The sequence below is a fragment of the Enhydra lutris genome, unplaced genomic scaffold, assembly GCF_002288905.1.
Source record: "Enhydra lutris kenyoni isolate GAN:26980312 unplaced genomic scaffold, ASM228890v2 scaffoldscaffold12, whole genome shotgun sequence".
In the NCBI taxonomy this organism is placed as follows: Eukaryota; Metazoa; Chordata; class Mammalia; order Carnivora; family Mustelidae; genus Enhydra; species Enhydra lutris.
In genome coordinates, this window is record NW_019154096.1 from 65,333,574 (window position 1) to 65,354,552 (window position 20,979).

Consider the following 20,979-nt stretch of genomic DNA (forward strand, 5'->3'; position numbering starts at 1 on the left):
TGCCACCGTGTCCGAACCGGAGCCGCAGCCGCCGCCGCCGGAGCGTCGCGGGGCCCCGAGTCGGAGCCGAACGCCCTGCTCGCCGCCCGCCGCGCCCCAGCGCCCGCCGGAGCCGCCGCCGCGCCGCCCGCGCACCCCCGAAGCGGCCGGGCCCGAGCCCGCCTCGGCCCTCTGCTCGTCCTGCCCGCCCCGCACCGGCCTTCACTCTGGAGCGGCCCCGGCAGCCGCAGCAGGGGCGGCGGCGGCGGATCGAGGAGCTCTCCAGGTCGTCCCGGGAGAGGCTGCTGCAGTCCCGGGACAAGATGTTCTCCAAGTTCACCTCCATCCTGCAGCACGCCGTGGAGGCGGTAAGGCCGCGGGCAGCGGGCTCACGACAGGCCGGGGCTGGCGGCGGCCTACGCTCCCTGCGGCCTCGGCTCGGGCCTCGGCGGCCGGGATCCCGCGGGGGGTGGGGGGGTGGCAGGCCGGGGCGGGCGCTCCGGGGCGCCGGCGGGGCCGTCGGGGCCGTCGGGGCGCCCGGGCCTCGGGCCTGGCTCAGGGCAGGCCCCCTCGGCGCCGTCCTGCCCCGGGCGGGCGCGGGCCCCTGTGCGGCTGCGGGAGGGTGGGCGGGGGTGCCCGGGCGGGACGCGCGCTCCGGGCCGGCGCGGGGGTCGCCTGCCTGCCAGAGGGGGACAGGGGGCGCGGAGCACCTGGCGGGGCCGCAGGGCGCACCCCCGGACTCCGGACCGTTAACCTGCTCCGGAAAAAGGTGGTCAGCGTGGAGCAGGACAAAAGCGACGGCCAGACATGACCTGGGCTGGGTTTGGCTCGCGGTCGTGTTGACTGTGGAAGGTGGGGTGGGCAGGAAGGTGTGCCCCTGCTGCGGTTGGAGGGGGCGGCTCTGGCGGACGCTGTCCCCCGGACCCTGTTTCGTAATCCTGCTGGCTTTGCCTTCGCAGGCCTCGAGGCCGAGCTCGGCTGCACCGTAATGATTGTTGGGAGACAGATGGGAGCTCGGAGGGTCTGGTCGAGCGTGGTCGGGACCCTTCCGAGTCCTCGGCCGGGCGGCGAGACCATCTGTTTCCTTTCTCGCCTTCCCTTCCTGGACTCTGCCCTTTGAGGATTTTAGACACCCGCGTAGAGAGGCATTCAGATACCCAGACTAGCAGAAGACAAGTAACTACAAAGAAAATGCTGTGCTGTTGTTTTCATAATAAGAAGTCTAGTTTGCTTTACTCAGGGAGAGCTGCCCACGTTGGAAAATGCATCCTGTGAAAGAAACCTGTACTTTGCTAATTTAAAAAATGTCATTCTCTTTCTATGTTTAGATTGTGTGATAGAGCACCTTGAAATCCACACAACTAAGAAAAACAAAAACAACCCTAGTGGCAATAGAACCATTTTTATGGTCAGATAAAAATAAAATGGATTTTTAGAATGAAGAATGAAAACAAAACTTTAGTACAATTGTTATTTTAAGTGATATGTGGGACATGTTTAAAAATCATTTAAGCTCTACCACAAGTTCTTGGGAAAACGGGTATCAAATCAAAGAATGTTTTCGTGAATGAGGAGCAGTGTTACACATGAAGGAGATGACAACTTTAGACTTTAGGACAACTTTTAATTTCCCCTTCTTATACAAATTCTACAACTTTATGTTAACCAAGATTTATAAAAACACTGGCATTTACATTTTATATTATTCCTTAGCTTAAATTACCAAGAATCATTTAATTTTAACATTGAGTACAGGTTAATACTGAGATAATTGGGAATACAAAATATATTACATTATTTACATCCTTTACCTATCAGGTTGAGATATACAGAAGTAAGTACTTAGAGAAAGGAAGATAGCTTTCATACTCTCCCAGTAAAGACTCATTTTTATCCTGAGGCTTGTGTTGTCTGTCCTCATTATCTTTTTATAACTATGTATCACCCAAACTACCCATGTAAATTGTCTGACTCTGACTCTGTAATATCCAGCTTCTCTACTTGGATGAGGTGAGAAAAAGTGGATTATGTTCATCTGGTCCTAGTACCTGATCCATAGCATTTAGAAAACTAATGTTTTTATTGGATTAGAGTTAGTGTTTTCAGCTGTGATACCTCCCAGTTTACCTTGACAGGAGGTTAAATCCCGGAAAAAAAAAAACTTGGGCTAACTTTTTCCTTTTTACATTCGCTCTTGGAAACCAACTCGTACATAATGATAAATAAGCCATTCTTGTGGTATTTAAAGAATGTTTTTGCCTAGCCCAAGATTGGTTTCCATTTTTTCAGTTCTACTTATTTTCCTGGTATTTTCTTCTGTAAACTACTTTTACCATTCATCAGTTCATTTCATTAACTTTTCTCTCTACTCCTTTTAATTTGTGTGCCCAATTAGCATTTTCCTTTTTTTTCTTTTTTTTCCCAGTTAGCATTTTTCTGATCGAGTATTGCAGTTAGCCTAATAGTCTGGATTATCCTATGTGCAGGTGCTGACATGACCTTTTTTCAGTGTTGCTGTTTTCAACTACTTTGATATTATCACTTTATAGGTTTTCTTTGTTCACTTGGTTCAGCCTTCAAATCTTCAAATTTCTTTTTAGGGTAGACCGGATAAACATACTCATTTAAATGAGCTTTACATGTAGACTTGTCCTTATTGTTTAATTAATGGTTTCTCCTCACTTCCTGTTTACTAGTACAAGGAAAAAATATATAAGATTTTCAAGATTAGTATTTGAAAATGTGTTATGGAGCTGATACATTACATTTTGAGCTTAAGAGAGAAATTCATACCTTGATCAAAAACAAACTGTAACGTAACTCTTGCTTCCCTTTTCAGAAATGAGTCTTCCCTCAGTATAGTAATGACTGGACAGTAAGTTTTGCAGTGATCCATTTTGTTAGCCTGTTGCCACATGTCATAAGAGTGAAATCTTGTAGTTAGTTCCTAGGTTGGACTAGATCGTGTTAGCACAGTTTGTCCAAAGTACAAGTAGAGCACTTTCCATTTGGTACAATTAAATATTTGTTGAGGGCCTAGTCCTAGGTCATCTGCCAGGGGCTGGTTCTTTTTAAATTTCAGCCAGTTTCACCCTTTGAGGGCAGATTTATTCCAGGAGGATAAGGGAAGAAAGATTTATCTACTTCTAACTAATTAATTCAATGGAAGACATCCTTCAGAATTTGAGTCTTTTCTTTTCAAATTACGGTTGAGAGTTGATTGTTGGGACTGGCAATTTTTTAAAAGGTCTGCCCCTGGGAATCAAAGCCTCAAATCAAACATATATAGTGTTTTGTTAAGTGTATCTTTTCTGATGGGATCTCTGACTTTTCGTCCTTTAGTCATTCAGCTAATGTTTTATTGAGCCCACCACAAAAGAGTGGCACAGTGTGGAGGAAACAGGGTCCTTGCTCACAATGCTTGTGGTCTAAGTGGGGAGACAAAACAAATACATAAAAATTAAACTGCACAAGAGTGAGGCCTAGCCCCTAGAGTCATCCAGAACAGGGTTTCAGTCCTGCGGCCGTCCCTCCCTTCTACACAGGACAAGTTACTTAATCTTTGTACATTTCAGTTTCCTTATTGTAAAATGGAAATAATTATACCCATCTTGTAGGCTTATTGTGAAAATTAAAATGAGTTAATACATATGAAGTTAATACATATGAAGTGCCTAGTGCAGTGCCTGGTACATTGTAAGTGCTTCATAAATGTGAACTATTGTTATTAATTTTTGGATGATTGTCCAGTCAGTGAGTTCTGTGGGGGCAAGCAGTTAGGATTGGGGGGCTTGGAGAAGGCCCTCTGGAGGAAGGGGACTTGAGCTGGACTTGAAAGAGGCTGGGCAGATAGGTGGGGTCTTAGGGAAGTTGGAAGGAAGTATGTTTGAAGATCAGAGCATGAAATGTTCAAGATACAGGTGAGAGAGAGAGCAGGTGGGGCTTACGTGGCAGACGTGGTATGGCTCTCCTCTGAGTTACTGCTCTAGGTCCTTCTGTGTGGTCGGCCTTCTGGAGAAAGACAGTCTGGGTTTCTAGTTACAAGCGGTGTTTCCCCTTGGGTGAGGCAATTAACTGGCTTTGGATCTTAATGTGAGTTTGGGGAGAATCAGAGTTTATTGGAAGATCATTTAAGACCCAGTAGGAACTGTCAACTTTGCAGTGCTGTGCCTGGCACATAGCTACTCATTAAATGACAGCAACTTCTGTGTTGTTGGATTACTCACTCGGTGAGTGTTACTGAATGCTTACTCTGTGCCATGAGTTGGAAACCAACAGGGAAGTCAGTGATGGAAAAGACAACATGATCCCAGCCCTTTTTGAGTTCACAGACAAGTGGAGGAGATAAGCAATGACAAATATGGGATAAGGGCTAAGGGAGAGTGAGCAGGGGGGAGAGGGTGCCACAGAGTTTGTGGAAAGAACTGGATCTTCGGCAAGAAGTCTAGCAAGGCTTCCCAGAGAGAGCCCTGCCCAAGGTAGGCACTCAGGTCCAGTTTGGGTTGGGAGTGTGATTGCATGAATTTTCAAAAATTTCATCTCTGTTTTGTAAAAACTTAACTCAAACGAGAATCCCCTCATGCTGATTCACACACCACCTCTTCCTTTTTTTAAATTTTTACCCATCGCATGAATGTATATTTTAAGCAATGTTAAAAACAGGTAATTTGCATGTTAGAATTAGTATGAAAGACAATTTTAGTAGGAAGTTTTGCATAAATAAGGAAGTTTATTCATGTTTGAACAAGATTGTTCCTAAGTTGTTAGCAATTTGGGACGTCTCACTGTCTACTTAAATAGGTTTCTTATTTAAATCAAACTCCTGGAAGAGAGGTATTCACAGGTAAGCAACACTGTCCTGCTTTGAATTGGACTGTAACAGCCAAGGTCCCAACACAAATCCTGTACGATCTCTGACCTAGTGACTTGACTTGGAAATGGAGTTAAGTCCCACAGGTAAAATAATCTGGAGCAAGGATGCTGTAATTCCCTACAGACCAAGGAGATACCCTCGGAAAATTTAGCAGATTGAAATATTTAGACTTAAGAATTTAGGTACTTTTTTTTTTGAAACACCAGTTTTCATTTGGGTTTATCCCAATTGTTAGTCCATTTAATTATTTAGCTATATAAAGATGGGGTATTAAAAAAAGGTCCAAAAAAACCAAGAGAATTTTGGTATATATAAGACAGTCCTAAAAACAAATAGCTAATTAGAACACTTTTTCAATCTAAAAGTTTTGGGAAGATTATTCTATCTGCCCAAGGTAACTTCTAATTTTCTTTCTAATTTTTTTCCTCAGTGTCTCCCAAGTAAGTTCTCTGCCCATGTTCTTCTTGAAGGATACTAATCCCAAACGTTCCCAACTCCTTTGTTAAAGATCTTAAAGCCTTTTTAAAAATGTCATAGCACTCCATTTGGAAATGAGGTGGATACTTAGAATCTCTTAACCCAGTATGATTCAGAGCTGTGCACACAGGAGGGCATGAGAGCTAGCATTGAAGCGTTGGTGATTGCCACCCAGTGTTGAGGTCCACTTCTTTTCTAAGGACATTTCATCTGGGTTGAAGCACGCAAGATGTCTGTGACCAGTGTTTATAATTTGCCCAGTAGCTTTGAGATTGTTTTATTAGGATGTCAGACTTTGAGGTCTGTCCTTAAGGACACCAAGAAATCAAGATGGAGCAGGTAGAAGGATTGGCATAACATGATCTCTCGGGTCATCAGTTCAGATGAAGTATCTGGAAGTGAAAGATGGCGGTGCCATGCTTTAGGCCTCCAGAATAGAAACCCGCTTGTTTTTAAGTAAGCTGGGCCAGTTGTGAACTTTCTGACCAAAATTTATGGGCAGTAGTAGGACTGGGGGGAGCATTCTCTCTCTCCCTCACTCTGCTGAAGGAGAAGACAGTGTTGGGGAAGGTGTATCTGGGTCCTTATCTGTCTTTATTTAACACGTCTGAAATACCTGGCTGGTTGGCTGTGAGATGGCTGAAGGCAGAGAATTTTGGTCTTAAAATTTTTGAAGTAAATTTTAAAGCTGAAACATAAAACATTCTGGTTTTGTGGAATTTAAATTGATAGTGTCTTGTTCCCATAGGTATTTTGCTGAAAATATGCACTGCCTAATCCAGGCTTTAAAAAGAAAAGGTTTATATCTGTATGTCACTGAAAGTAGGGGACAGTTTTAGTCAGATTACAGGGTTGACTTTGGTGTATGTTGTTGTAATGGTGACGTGTAACTAATTATATAGCAACTTTTTACTGTGTTGCATTTCAAAGTCCTAGGTACAAAGATCCCTGGTTACTGATAATTTCATTTTACTGATAATTTAAATAGGATTTTGCATCTTTTCATTTAACATTGTTACTTTTGAAACCATATGTAGTTACCAGTTTCGGGGAGGAAGAGAAAAGTTCTGGTCCTTGTAATTTAATAATAATATTGATAAATATCTTTTTCTTCTTTCTTATAAATCATATCTGACATATAGAATCAAATTAATGCTCATCCCTTATTTTTATGCCACTTTTGTATTGTTAGTATTAGTATTTGTATTGTATTATTAGTAAGACAAATACAGAGTTATACTTTATGGGAAACATTTAATGCCATTTTCTTAATTGTTGTGGTCTTTTTGTGTGTGTGTGTGTTTGTGTAGCTTGCACCTTCTCTTCCTTTACAAGAAGATTTTGTTTATCACTGGAAGGCAATTACCCATTACTACATAGAGACTTCGGGTAAGAAACAAAGCTAATGTTAATTGAACACAATTTATGAAATACTAAAATATATTTCAGATTAGTTTTCAAAGTTATTTTATATTTAAATTTATAAACAAGTTATTTTACTTTTAATTCCTCTTTTAGATTCATTTTAAAAACGTATCTGTTGAGCACCTGCTATGTGTAGACATTGTTCCAGGCACTGGGCAGTAGAACAGCAAATCAGACCAAATCCCTGTCCTAATAGAGCTTATATCTTGACGACAGAGAAGCAAGCACTAAATGGACACATATACATCGTGTGTCAGATGGCAGGTGCTAAGGGGGAAATGAGGCAGGCTAAGGGGATAGAAGTGCACACATGGGGAGAAGGGGGGCAGTTGGCTATTGTAAGTTAGAGAAAGCCTCATGGCCGGAGCAGACTTCTCAGTTGGAATCTGAAGGAAAGAGGAAGCAAGCCTGGGGGGTTGGTTTCAGGAAGAGGACCTAGCACAGAAGCCCTGGGGCTGGAGCGTCCAGCGTGCTTGGCATATTCTAGAAACTGCAAGGAAGCCGGTTTGGCTAGAGGAACGTAAACAAGGACAAAAGTGTAAGGTGACATCAGATGGGAGCTGGGTGCAGTCACAGAGGGCCTTGTAAGCTATCATAAGGGCTTTGGCTCTTCCTCTGAGGTGGGAAGCCATAGAGGTTTTGAGCAGTATGTAACATTATCTGTTTTAAAGGGACCACTTTAGCTTCTGTGAAAAAAAAAATTAGATTGGAAGAATGCAGAGGTGAAGTGTAGACCATTAGGGGACTATTGCAGTGGTCCAAGCAACGATGGTGGCTCAAACCAGGGTGGAGCTGGTAAGATGAGATTGTATTCTAGGTGTATTTTGCAGAAAGCTTTGTTGACAGATTGGATGGTGGGTATGAGAGACTGAGTCGAGGAAGCTCCAAAGTTTTGGGCTTAGGCAGTTGGAAAATAGCAAAGCTACTTACCAGGACAGGGAGACCGCAGGAAGAACAGGTTTGTAAGAGTGTTCTGGGCATGTTAAATTTGAGATGCCAGCTATAATGTCCAATTGGATGTGGCAAGGAGACAGCTGGAAATAGGAATCTGGAATTTAAGGTGGAGTTCTAAACCAGAGATGTGAAATTGAAGTCATCGTATGTAAGTAAGATTTAAAGTCATGAGACTGGATGAGATGTTCTAGGGAGTAAGGATGGATGGAAGAGAGTTGTTCAGAAATGGAGCCCTTGGGCCCAATGTTCAGAAATTGGGATGATGAAAACAATAGCAAAGGAAACCACTTTTGCTAGTGGGGTAGAAGACAGCCAAGAGAGAATGGTGTCCCAGAAGCTAGAGGAAGAGGAGAGAGAGGGGTTCATTGTGTCAAATGATGCTGATGTCAGGTTAATACTGAGAAAGGATCTTTGGACTTAGCCACAAGGAGCTCAGTAGTGGACTTGGTGAGAACCATTTTAATGGCAAGAAGAGAGAGGAGACCTGATCATAGTACGTTTAAGAGAAAATGGGCAGAGAACATGTATGGACAGTGCATATGGGCTGCTCTCTTATGTTAGTGGAAAGGGGAGCTGAGAAGTGGAGCATTAAATGACAGGAAGAGATGTGGTTTCAAGAGAGGGTTTTATTTTATGTATGTATATATGTATGTATGTGTGCATGTATTTATTTATTTAATCTCTACACCCAACATGGGGCTTGAACTCACAACCCCTAGATCAAGAGTCATATGGTCTTATTCCTGAGTGAGTCAGGTGCTCCTCAAGAGAGGGTTTTACTTTCTTTCTTTTTTGTTTTTTTTAAAGATGGAAGATATTTCAGTTTGAACTTTTTTTTTTTAACATTTTATTTATTTATTTGACAGAGAGAGATCACAAGTAGGCAGAGAGGCAGGCAGAGAGAGAGGAGGAAGCAGGTTCCCCACTGAGCAGAGAGCCCAATGCGGGGCTCGATCCCAGGACCCTGGGACCACGACCCGAGCCGAAGGCAGAGGCTGTAACCCACTGAGCCACCCAGGCGCCCCTCAGTTCGAACTTTGATGGAATAATCCAGTAGAGAGGAAAAGGTGGACCAGAGTTAGCTGCGACCATTTCTGAGCACTGTCCTTAAACAGGCGAGGGTGGAGGGTGTGGGGCGAGGTGCATTAAGTGAGGTTAAGTGAGGCCTTAACCTTAATAGGCAGGTGGACAGTCCATCAGTAAGAATAAGGTGTGGAAAGCAGAGCACAGATGAAGAAGGAGGGTGGATGTGGTCTACAGAGTCTTGAAGTCTTTCTCAGTGAGTAAGAAGGATGGAGAGTAAGGGAAATGTGAAATAAATTGGATCAAAGGTTGACAAACTTTCTGTAAAGGGCCAGATAGTAAATATTTTAGGCTCTGTGGGTCCTTTGGCCTCTGTTGCAACTGCTCAGTTCTGTTGTGCCAAGGCAGCTATCAACACTATGTGAAGAATTGTGGTCCTTTGTTCCAATACAGCGTATGGATGTGAGGGTGGTCTGGCTGCGACATTTGTCACCCCATTGATCGCCAGGGTTGATTTGGCTGATCTGGCTAGGCAGGGGTCCCCTTCCTCCCTCACCGCTGCATGTGCATCCCTCCCGGAGCCATGTGCTTGGTGAAGAGGACGACCTTCCCTGATAGAGGAGAGGACCGTTCTGCAGTCAAGGGTATACAAGTAGCTGCACTCCTGGCTAGAGCCTCCAAACGAGCTCTCAAGGTCCAACACAGGATAAACAGGCGGCAAGGCTGGATTTGCCCCAAAGGCCAAAGTCTGGCATCTCCCGAAACAGAATATTCAGGCAGTCAGTCTGATGGGTTTGCAGGTGATAATTCCATAAAAGAAAAATTCCTTTATAGTTGTATAATTAAAAATTAGACACAAGATATTTTTTTACCTTTCCATGTAAAATATAATTTCCACCTTAACTTGGATATTTAGACAGCAGATCTGTGGGAAAGTTTTTTGAGAGGAGCTGCCTTTTTGAATGACTGCTCCTTAGCCCTTGTGAATTTTTCACTCGTCCATAGCTTTAAGGAAATGCTTTAAAGGAAGGACTTCTAAGTTCTTCTTTAAATGATTTTTTTGCAGGTTAGTAGAAACAAGTAAGTGCATTATAATAAAGTATGGGGTGAATGTATGTGTATGTGTCAGGCATAGAGAACGAAGAAGGGAGAAAGAGAAGAAGATAGAACCCATAATGTGGGTTTTCCAGGATGAGTAGGAAGTGCAAAACCCAGAAGGAGGACAAAGGCATTTCAGGTAGAAGGACTGGCATATGCGGGGCACAGAGACCTACATGCAGCTTAGGAGTGAAGGGGGTAGACGGCAGAAACTATGGCTTGCCTTCTAGGGAGCTAGGATTTTAATCCTGTCAAATCACATTTACAATTCATTTGTCTCTAAATTTACAAAGCCTTTTTGGTCATTTTTCTCCATTGATAACTGTAATCAGACCATGCTTGAACATTCATTCTTTCCTGGAATGTTTATATAAAGTCTGCAATGAAAGGGGGAAAAATTTAAAAAAAAAACAAATTTCAAATAAATGTACAAATTATCTTCTGTTAGTGGCCAGCTACTTGTTTTAGAATACAAAATGAAACATCGAAAGTTAACATTTCTTGAATTCTTACTATGTGTGAAGACACTGAGCTTTACACACATGGTTTCATTGAAATCACACAACACTTAATGGTGTTGCTTAGCCCCATTTTACAGGTGGGTGGTGTCTGAGGCTAAAATAGTTTGCCCTGGTCATCCAGCGACAAGTGACAGAACCAAGAGTTGAATGCAAGTTATCTAGCTGCAGGGCCCTGTGCTTTTAGTACCTGCCACATCATGTATCAAATTTGGTACATGTGTCATCCTTGGAAACAAGGCTGACCCTTGTGTTTCCATTGTTTTCTTTGTAGGGTTAGTGTTATGGTTGACCTTATGTGTACATACATACATGTGCACATGTACAGGCAAAGCAACACATCAAATATATAGCTTACTAGAAGTGTGTGGCATGTACTGTGGACGTACTCAGGAAATGACAATAGAGACATAGATAAGAACTCGGCACTGCCAAGTATATTTTGTATTTAAACATTCTGTAAAACTTCACATTTTATTAAGAGCAATTTAGCCCTCATACAATAAGGATAGGTTGATAAAATCATGTGACCTTTAACTCCAACTGTGAACTCAAAAGGTATTGATGAATTTTTATCTTAAAAAATCCATAGTACTTAATAAGAATTCTCCTAAGAAGTAGTTTTGGCTTTGGGAATAGCTGTCTGTTCATGAGCGATGCTAGAAATTTTTCTTTGGGCTCCTCTATGTTTCACAGTTGGAGATGAGTTAGGGGCCGCAAGTGTCTGACTTCCCCGTGTTACAGTGTAATTCGGTAGCAATCAAAAACAGAACCTGCCCTTTCTACGTACCCTACCTGATTCAGCTTAATGTTTAAGGCCAATCTGTTTCTATATAAAGAGATTTAAAATTCAAATATAGAACTTCAGATCTTCTGAACTAGCTATTTGAAAAAAAATTGTTTTTAATTGTTAAGTGTATACAAAATTTTGATGTTATGTGTGTTTTTCTTGATCATATTCCCATTTCTGTATTATTGGCTCTCATTTTGAATTATCATGCATGGACATATTTCAGAATATTGATTCCATTTTTGAGTAAGAAGATGGCAAAAAGAATCACCTGAATCCTGGCAAGGATAATTATATACCATGAATATAAATTTCACATAAGTGTGTACTTCAGATTTTTCTCAGTTTGAATTCTAATAGGGAAATACCGAGGGCATTTTAGGAACAAATAGGCAGTTTTAAATTGTTTGACTGTTTGATTTTTTTTTTTATTATTATTTAGATGATAAAGCCCCAGTGACAGATACAAATATTCCCTCTCATCTGGACCAGATGTTAGGTATTTTGCTACAAGAAGAACGAGAGCGAGAGTTCGGAGTGACAGGGCCGTGTATGGAATATTTGCTCCATCACAAGATCTTGGAAACATTATATACCTTAGGAAAAGCTGACGTAAGTTCCTCACCCACATGTGCTTGGGTAGGTAATACGTGCGTTAATGTCTTAGAGGTGAAGAAGGTGCCAAGTACTAAATTTAATTATGGGCATATGTGTCGAGCATGGTGGGACTCAAGTCAGGCTTCTGAAGGACAGAAAATGTCCAGCCTGTGCGAATGGGACTATCCAGAGAGCTAGCAAAGCCCCCGCATGCTGTAGCAACAACTGGTACTCGGGCTGCTGAGAATTACAGTGTAAACGTTTATGAAAATACGCTCGAATATGTGTACTCAGAGTTGGAGGACACCAGAAGGAGCCCAGTGTAAATGGGGTTAGGAAAATAGGACTTAATTTTCATAATCCTGAAAGAGAGTGTAACGGATGCTCTGATGGCTGCCTCTGCTGATGAGGGCAGTCACGTTAAGTTTTAGGCCTCATGAATCTCCACAAGCTGGTATTTATGATATAAATAATATTCTGTACCAGGAAACCGTAAGGCTACATACAAAGGCAAGTTTCGAAGCCTGCTGGGGGTGCGAGGAAAAGGGAAGGACTTGGGCTTGTGGTTGGGAGGCCTGGCTTTGTCACTAAGACACTCCGGCCTTCAAAGTCCCTTTGGTTAACCTTCTTTCTCTTTAAAAATCGAACAGGTGATCACGAAGGTCTCCCCCAAGTCTCAAAATCTGTGCTTTTGTCCTGTGAATTTCTCCAATATATGTGAAAATCAAACTGGAAAAAGAATCAACATGTTTAAACACCAAATAGAGTTATGAATAATGGTATTACAGAAGGTTTCCTTTTAACTAAGTCTGTAATACTCCCAGTTCATTTTAAGTTAAATTCTTGCAGTTTTATTTTTGAGGCAGGATGTCCACTCCTCTGCTGTGTGGAGAGAGCGATGGTACAACACTAAGTTGAATATAGATTAGTTGATTTTTGAGTGGATGTCAATAATTGTAGAACTGATAAATTAACTTTGATATCGGTGATTGTAAATATTAGGGGTTTATCTGAATAATGTAAAGTATTTGCTATCTAAAAAAATATTATTGTGCATAAGACTATCGTTTATACCATTTCCAGATAACTTGTCTATGATGATGCTGTGGAAATGTTCATTTTGTGACTATATTTTAATTGCAAGGCAGTATAAGCAGGTTGGCTAGTCATAGAACATGTAACCTTGTTAGTTTGTTCTCTCTTAACACACAGTGTAAGCAGTCATCACGTTTACCTAGTTACCAGCAAAGATTTAAAGCAGCTGGCATGTTATAAAAACTTCTTTATTAAATATTCATTGTTGATAATAATCATAATGGAAATAATTTTGCATCAATGCAAAACAGCATTGTTAGAGTAAATCACAGTATTTTATACCAGAGGATTCCCTTTACTGACATACACATGTTCGAAGGCTTTGTTTACTCCTACATCTCTGGGATGGAGAGTTATTAGTGGCCTGTTATGAGTGTAAATAACAAGAGTCTGCCTTTGCTTTAGCCATAGTTAACCGTAACAGTTTGAGGTCACCCTAGCATTTGGAAGCAAACAGGTTGGTGTTGCCCAAACCAAACTCTGATTGCAGCAGTGTGTTGTTACCCTGCTGCCTGTCATCATATTGGCCTGCGGTTCCACTGACTGTACTACACCAAGGTGTGATTTTATTTCTAGAATACCAGTCATTAATATTTGATTGAGAATTTTATTTTGAAAGACTTATTAGTTGTCTGGTTGCATTGACTTTGGGGGCGAAATACATTCACATTCCTGTTCTTTAAGCTTTTGAGTAAGTGTGTTTGTATCATCTGTCCTCTCCTTACTTGCTTTTCTGTTCTTCTGTGCCCAGTGTCCTCCAGGAATGAAGCAGCAGGTTTTGGTGTTCTACACTAAACTCCTGGGGAGAATCCAGCAGCCGCTGCTTCCACACATTAACGTCCACAGGCCAGTGCAGGTATTTTGTTTCCCTTGCAAAGCAGTATTTGGTTCCAGTTCTTTTCGTGTATAAATAATTCAATGTGATTTTTCTAAAGGGAAAAATAAGAAAGGAAATTGTTCCCCAAATAATGTGTAAATTAGCAAATACTTGAGCTTTTTGTATGCATGACATTGTATTATATGCTCTTTCTATATTTCTCTTAAAATTTTATACATTAGTTTTTCCTTTAACTTACGGCTATGACTTCTCGAGGAGTTTATTGTGTGCTTATTAGTTTTCTAGGGTAATGTATTTGAAAAACTGACTCCTAGTAAATCTCTTTTGTTAGAGGTGCTGGTAAGTAGTGTTCTGTCTGAAAAATGAAAGATATTTGTATTATTTGAAAATTGTAAATACTCTTAAGGCAAACGATGGCTATTTACATACTTATAAAAAGTAAGTTGGAAAAAAATTTTTTAACTTCTTTAACAGAAATTAATTCGACTCTGTGGGGAAGTCCTTGCAACACCAACAGAAAATGAAGAAATCCAGTTTCTCTGTATCGTGTGTGCAAAGCTGAAACAAAATCCTTACTTGGTTAATTTTTTTCTGGAGGTATGGTACACTTCTTGTCAACCTTCGAAGCATGCTTTTATTAAAATTATTTGGAGAATTGAATTCTGTAAATAAATTCTGTAATTACAGAATTCTGTAAATTCTGTGAATAGAAGGAATTAAATTTTGTGGCTGTCATATGGCTTGTTTCACTTCCCAGAATAATTTTTCATTGAAGACCACTGTTTTGTTTTAACCTGAAATCTTCTGAGGAAGATGGTTTTCAGAGAAAGTAGGTGAGCCGGATACCCAGGGCAGTGCAGGGCCTGGACGAATACAGAGTCAAGGCTTAGCAGGCTGCAGCGTGAAGGGGAAGGTCAGGGAGAGTGAAGTCACAGGAGTTTATAATCTGTGATGTTTTCAGCCAAGTTTACTCGAATGTGGAGCGTGGGTAATCCGGCCCGAGGTCGGTAGGGATGGGGTGTGCGGATTTAGATGGTATGCACGAAATCGCGAGTTATCTGTCCAGCCTGGCGTAGCAATTGTGATCGCTGTGGTATTCCGTCCTGTTTTTTCTTAGCCAGTCACTGGATCACACTTTATGTATTCCATCAATCAATATTTTGGGTTTTACTCCCAGTTTTAAATTAGAAAATACTTTGTGTACTTTCTTCTGTCACTCATTTGTTTTTTTCTGCAGTGAAGTCATTTAGGAATATAGTAGAAAAATTAATTTAGGGGGGCACCTGGGTGGCTTGGTTGGTTAAGTGTCTGCCTTCAGCTCAGGTCATGATCGCAGGGTCTTGGGATCGAGCGCCATGTCAGGCTGTCTGCTCAGCCGGGACTCCGCTTCTCTCTCCCTTTGCTTCTCTGCCCATGTATGCTCTCTCTCTCTCTCAAATAAATAAAATCTTTTTAAAAAGAAAGAAAGAAAGAAATTGATAGCTTTTAAAAAAATTTTTTGTGTGTTTCTTTTTGTTTTTTTTTAAAGATTTTCTTTATTTATTTGACACAGACAGAGAGATCACAAGTAGGCAGAGAGGCAGGCAGAGAGAGAGAAAGGGAAGCAGGCTCCCCGCTGAGCAGAGAGCCTGATGTGGGGCTCGATCCCAGGACCCCGAGATCACGACCCAAGCCGAAGGCAGAGGCACAACCCACTGAGCCACCCAGGCGCCCCTTTTGTGTTTCTTTTTGTCTTTTTTCCCCTAGATTAGGTAGAGGTGAGGTACAGCGCAATTTCATTTTTTTGGTCTACGGTTCTCTGAGCTTAACAAACTCCCGGTGCTGTAGCCACCACTACCACCAAGCAACACAGCAGGTCCACCACCCTCCTGCAGGTCCCGTATAGCCCTTCTCACTCCACCCCTGTCCCTAGCAATCACTGATGTGCTTCTGTTCTAGGTTTCTCTTCCATAGAAAGTCATAGAAATGTAATCAGCCTTAAAACCTTAAAAAAAAAAATGGAGGCTCCTGGGTGGCTCAGTCATGAAGCGTCTGCCTTCGGCTCAGGTTATGGGACCAAACCAGGACCTTGGGATCATGACCTGAGCTGAAGGCAGGCACTTCCTGACTGAGCCACCCAGGAGCCTCCATTTTTTTTTTTTAAGGTTTTGATATAAATACATCAAGTATTTCAATCTGGCTAAGTCTGAGATTTTTCCTCTCAAAGTTTGCTTTAATTAAAGTTTTCTTAGAATCCCTAGTTACTTTCGATGCATGGATTTTTGTCCAAGCTTAAGCTTTAAGGACTTTTTCTCAGAATTCCTGAAACTCATTCAGAAGGACACAACCATCGATCAGAAGAAGCAGAGCAAATGCAAGGGCACACGTATGCTGATACCTGTGAGATCGATGCGCTTTGTTCACCTGTCTTGAGAGAAACATTTCCATTTAGACCTCATGACTCCAGACGCCGGGCTTTAGAGCACATGCTTTTTCACGGCCTGAGGTGTAGGCAGCTCCTTTTTCTCAAGACTATTCATAAGCTTTTAATGTGGTTGTTACAGTCTCCCTGGCATTAGAGTTACTTAAACGTGTTTCATTTTCTCCTGCTGGTCAGTAAGCTCCTCGAGGGCAGGGACTCTGTTTCATTAATCTTTGGGTTCCCACAGCTTCTCTAGTATCCAGTATAATGTATAATAACTGCTTAATTAACACTCACTGAATGAATCTTCAGAGAAATGCAGCTGTATTACTTGTAGTACAGAGAGGAATAAAAGTACTTTGCAGTTCCCAGGCAAGTATCCCCTAAAATTGAATCTCTCTTTTCATGGAAAGTAACTCCTATGTGCATCTACTACAGTTTAAGTGCCTGTGGTAAATGGGTTAGGAACAGTCTTTGCCCTAAAGGAGTTTATAGTCTGGTGATGAGGGTAAGACCAATATTCAGGCTGCAAACTGAGGTAGAGTAAGGTGAGTATCATAAGAAGGGTACAAAGTCATTGTGCCTTAAGTCTTCCTAGGATGAAGGGATTGCATTTACTCTAGGTTGTTGAGAAAGACTTCATGGAAGAGGTTATCTTTGATTTGGTTCCTGACAGATGTTCAGATAAGAATAGGTAAACATACGTAAGAGAATGAAAATATAGAAGGTTGTGGTGTGTTCATGAAACAGTATAATTAGAAAGGCCTATGATAAGAAAAGGGCCCGGAGAGATGGACTAGGAAGGGTCAAAGCCTTTGAATGGAAGGATGAACAGTTTGAACATACTTGAAGTCACTGGGGAGCCACCAAAGATTCTTGAGCAGGGATGTTATTGCATGATGGTGTCTGTACTTTAAGTGAAATTGGTGGCAGCATCTTGCACACTGGATTCCTTTGAGAGGAAAAAGGAAAGCAGAGGAAACCAGCTTGGAAGCTGAGGGAGTCGCCCTGAAGAGAAGTGGCAAGGACTGTAAGTTGGAGGCAGTGGGACAGAACGAAGTGAATATGTTCCAGAAACACCAGAGGTAGTCTTGTGTGGTCTTCTGTGGTCTTGTGCAGGAAGCAAAAGAAAGGATGATGAGTGCTTGAATTTCTGAACCAGCAAGGCTGTTGCTAACAGAAAGAAGAGAGCCCCAAGGGAGCTTATGTTGGGGAAGATGGTCATTACGGTTCTGCTGTTTTGAGTCCTCCTGGTATCCTGATGGAGATAATTGACAGGCATTTGGTCTTGCAAATCTGTGATTTGGGAGAGAAGTCTGGGTTTAAGAGAGTTGGGGGTTATGTGTGTAAATGTGCTGTGGCTATCAGGAAGACCCCTAAAGTAGAAAGGGAGCAGTTTCAGTGAGAACCGAAGCATAAGAGAAGGCAACAGTTCCTCATCACCTAGGGAGCTTTAAAAATGCAGATCCCATCATGATGTTGTGCACCTGAAATCAGTATAACATTGTCAGCTACACTTCAGCAATACAGGTAAATAAGTTAAAATGCAGATTCCTTAGCTCTACCTCCAGATGTTCTCATTCAGGTCTGGGTGGGATCCTGGAATCTACATTTTTCTCAAGCCCCACAGAAGACCATGATGCCAACAGTCTTGAGTCACACTTTGGGAAACACTCGTTGAAGGAGTGAATGCTATTCTAAGATTATTCTTCCCTTTGCCATTCTGATCTGAGATACCATCTCTAACACTATTATTAGTATTTTAGATGGAATCAAGTGTTTACATTCATAAGGGCTGTGATATGCAACTGATTTTGTAGGAAATTGGGAAGTTGTTTGGAGTAGTTGTTTTGTTTTAACATGTGCTGTGGGCTCAATTTCTCAAGAAGATTGGTCCAAACTATACCTTTAACTGTATTAAAAGTGATTTATAATAACTATAGTATAACTTTGGAAATGGAACTTTGAATATGTTCAGTACTGAATGCATCTCTGTGGTGGGTGAAACACGGTGAGGGGCCCCTGAGGAGAAGCTAGTTCATGATGACTTCTGACCTGTGTGTGTGATTTGATTTTCGCTCTTAGGTTCAAATGGAAAACAAAATACTTTTCCCCAGAGACTAAAGTTACAATTCCTTTTTTTTTTTTTTTTAAAGAGTTTATTTATAGGAGAGAGAGAGCAAGAGAGAGCACACACAGGTTGGGGAAGAGAGAGGGAGAAGCAGACGCCCCACTGAAAAGGAAGCCCCACACGGGGCTTGATCCCAGGATCCCAAGATCATGACCTGAGCCAAAGGCAGATGCCTAACCAACTGAGCCCCTCAGGCGCCCAACTTCGGTTAAAATTCTCTTTGTGTTTGTGTGTGTGTGTATTGGGGAGGTGGGCCAACATTTCAAGTAAATTTCTTTCATCAAGAACATGAATAAAAAGGTCCTGAGACTACTGAGTTTTTTTTATAAAGCAGAGGGACAGGGAAAACAGAAAAATCGTCTTAGAAAACTGATCTTAGAAGAATCAGCAGCGAGGCTATGTATTTTCAGTAGCCCAGCGATGAGAAGACAGTTAATTCCAATTGAAACCTCCTGAATCTTTTTTCCCCACTAATATCAGTTGTTTTGAGCAATAGTCATATAGTTATCACTAATATTGTTCCTTGCTTATGGTCATGGTAAACCGTTTTGTACTTAGTGCAGAGAGTGTTATGACTGCCTGGGCAATTTTTAAAATATCTAAAACCCAGCTTGTTGACGTCTGAGTATTTTCTTGAGTCATAACACTTTTATCTGTTACTACGTAGACATTGAACATGAATTATAGAAAAACCGATAAAAATATAATTTCTGTTTTATAAGTCTTTTGACACCGATCATACAGAACATGTGTTCTTTTTCAGAATAAGTTGAAATCCCTGGCTTCCAAAGGCACAGCAGATGTCATTTCAGGAGACTCCTTGAAAGGTCAGGACTCCTTGTCAACAGACACCAGACAGTCCTGTCAGCCAGAGGAACTGTCTGGAGCCGTGGGCCTGGAGCCCCCAGAGTTGGAAGACGAGTCGCCTCAGCCGGCGGACGAGCTGTCCGCCAGCTTGGATAACCTCGCCGTCGCTCCACTGCCGGAGGCCACGGTTGTTCGTCCAAACCAGGATTACAACTTAGTGAATTCCTTGTTGAATCTCACTAGAAGTCCTGTAAGTCTTCCTTGCCCGTCCCCACTCACCTGATCACAGTTGGTGAATTTGAAATAGAAAAAAAAAAGTCTATTCTTGTTTTAGTGTAAAACATTCGATCTCTTTAAGGTGAATTTTTTCCAAGCCACTTGACACACCTGTCATTCAAGAATGGACGGGGTCTGTGTTTTCCCTCAGGATGGCCGGATCGCTGTGAAAGCCTGCGAGGGCTTGATGCTGTTAGTCAGCTTGCCGGAGCCCGCGGCGGCCAAGTGCCTGACGCAGAGCACGTGCTTGTGCGAGCTGCTGACCGACAGACTCGCCTCCCTGTACAAGGCCCTACCTCAGTCCGTGGACCCTTTAGATATTGAAACAGTGGAAGCAATTAACTGGGGGTAAGAGCCATTGCTTGTGTTTGCCCACAGAAGTGACTTCTTACACCTAGACTTGGAAATTCACTGCTGCTTTGCAATGATATAAATCTTTAGTTTTGGAAAAGATGACATGACTTGTGATCCTTAAATGGGATTGTTGTCTGAGGCGCGTTTGAAATTTGTTACCAGTCCGAAGTGAGTTGGTGTGGGAACAATCCAGCTGTCACGTAGTTAAGCTATTTTTCCATAATAGTGAATAATTAGGACCTTAAATACATTAAAACCAACAACTTTGATTTTTTTTTTTTTTTTTAATTCCTGAAAGAAGGAACATCCTTTTGTAAATATGCCTCTCGGGTAGTCTCATGCTTCGTGGTCTGTGTCTATGAACTCTCCTCTCTTACCTTATTCTTTTACCCTCTCTACCCATCTTTCAGGGCTTCCCCTGATTCTCACAGGAAAATGTGATTATTGCATAACATTTATAAGTATATAAGCAGCATGAGGAAAAGTACCCCAAGTCCCACCACCTATAAGCTGCCTAATGTTTTAGTATAATAATAAAAACTGTTATAGTTTTTCTGTGTATTTTTAACTCTTCCTGGGTTTTTACTAGTCTTTTTCCACCTGATATTCTGCCAATATCTGTAGTAGGGCAGACCCCCTGGTTAGCTTTACTGCTGTCCATGTTAAGGTGGGAAGAGAAGCAGGCCACTTATTTCTTTTTGCACACCCTTCGTTACCTTTCCTTCCGTCCCAGCGGCTGAGCACCTCCCACACTTCCTTCCCACTCTTGGTCAAGTTTATGGCAGGTGCGTGAGGAGCTGTCTGTGTGGTTTTTCCTCTGCAGTTACGTTCTGTGTTAGTCTCTCTCTTCCCACTCAATGACTGAAAGTTATTTACAACTTTTATTTGAAAGGTTTCCTCTTATCCTTGGCTTTCTTTTATAAAACCTGCTTCTGGTGGTCATCCGGCTCTCTCTGGATGTATGTGTTTTACTACACGAGCTCGTTCACGGGCCTTCATTGTTCCTTATGCGCTGACGTGAGTTAATGCATTGGGATAACTCTGGGCTAAGCATTTCTTCTACATCCTACAGCTTGGACTCCTATAGTCACAAAGAAGATGCTTCAGCGTTTCCAGGAAAACGAGCCTTAATTTCATTTCTTTCCTGGTTTGATTATTGTGATCAACTCATAAAGGAAGCACAGAAGGTTTGATTTTTTTTTGTTAATTATTGATAATTTTAAAATGTGTCTATTAAGTAAAATTTCCTCAGTTTATGTCTCCAAAAATATCTTAAGTGTCTTAGGATAGCACAGTCAGTAAAATAAATGCAATCAAATAAAACAAAAAAACCTGTGTATATA

The 20,979-nt window shown here is 41.8% G+C and overlaps 1 protein-coding gene across 1 annotated transcript in view; it reads left to right on the forward strand.

The window, feature by feature from the left end:
• Window positions 1-150: 150 nt before the first annotated feature.
• Window positions 151-20,979, forward strand: part of LOC111145110 (family with sequence similarity 160 member B1) — a 34,040-nt gene continuing 13,211 nt past the window's right edge. The window contains exons 1-8 of the mRNA XM_022499758.1: window positions 151-347; window positions 6,640-6,718; window positions 11,580-11,749; window positions 13,581-13,685; window positions 14,142-14,264; window positions 18,963-19,256; window positions 19,434-19,630; window positions 20,709-20,823. Coding sequence (XP_022355466.1) covers window positions 303-347; window positions 6,640-6,718; window positions 11,580-11,749; window positions 13,581-13,685; window positions 14,142-14,264; window positions 18,963-19,256; window positions 19,434-19,630; window positions 20,709-20,823 — 1,128 coding nt within the window. The 5' untranslated portion in view covers window positions 151-302. The remainder of the gene's footprint in view (window positions 348-6,639; window positions 6,719-11,579; window positions 11,750-13,580; window positions 13,686-14,141; window positions 14,265-18,962; window positions 19,257-19,433; window positions 19,631-20,708; window positions 20,824-20,979) is intronic.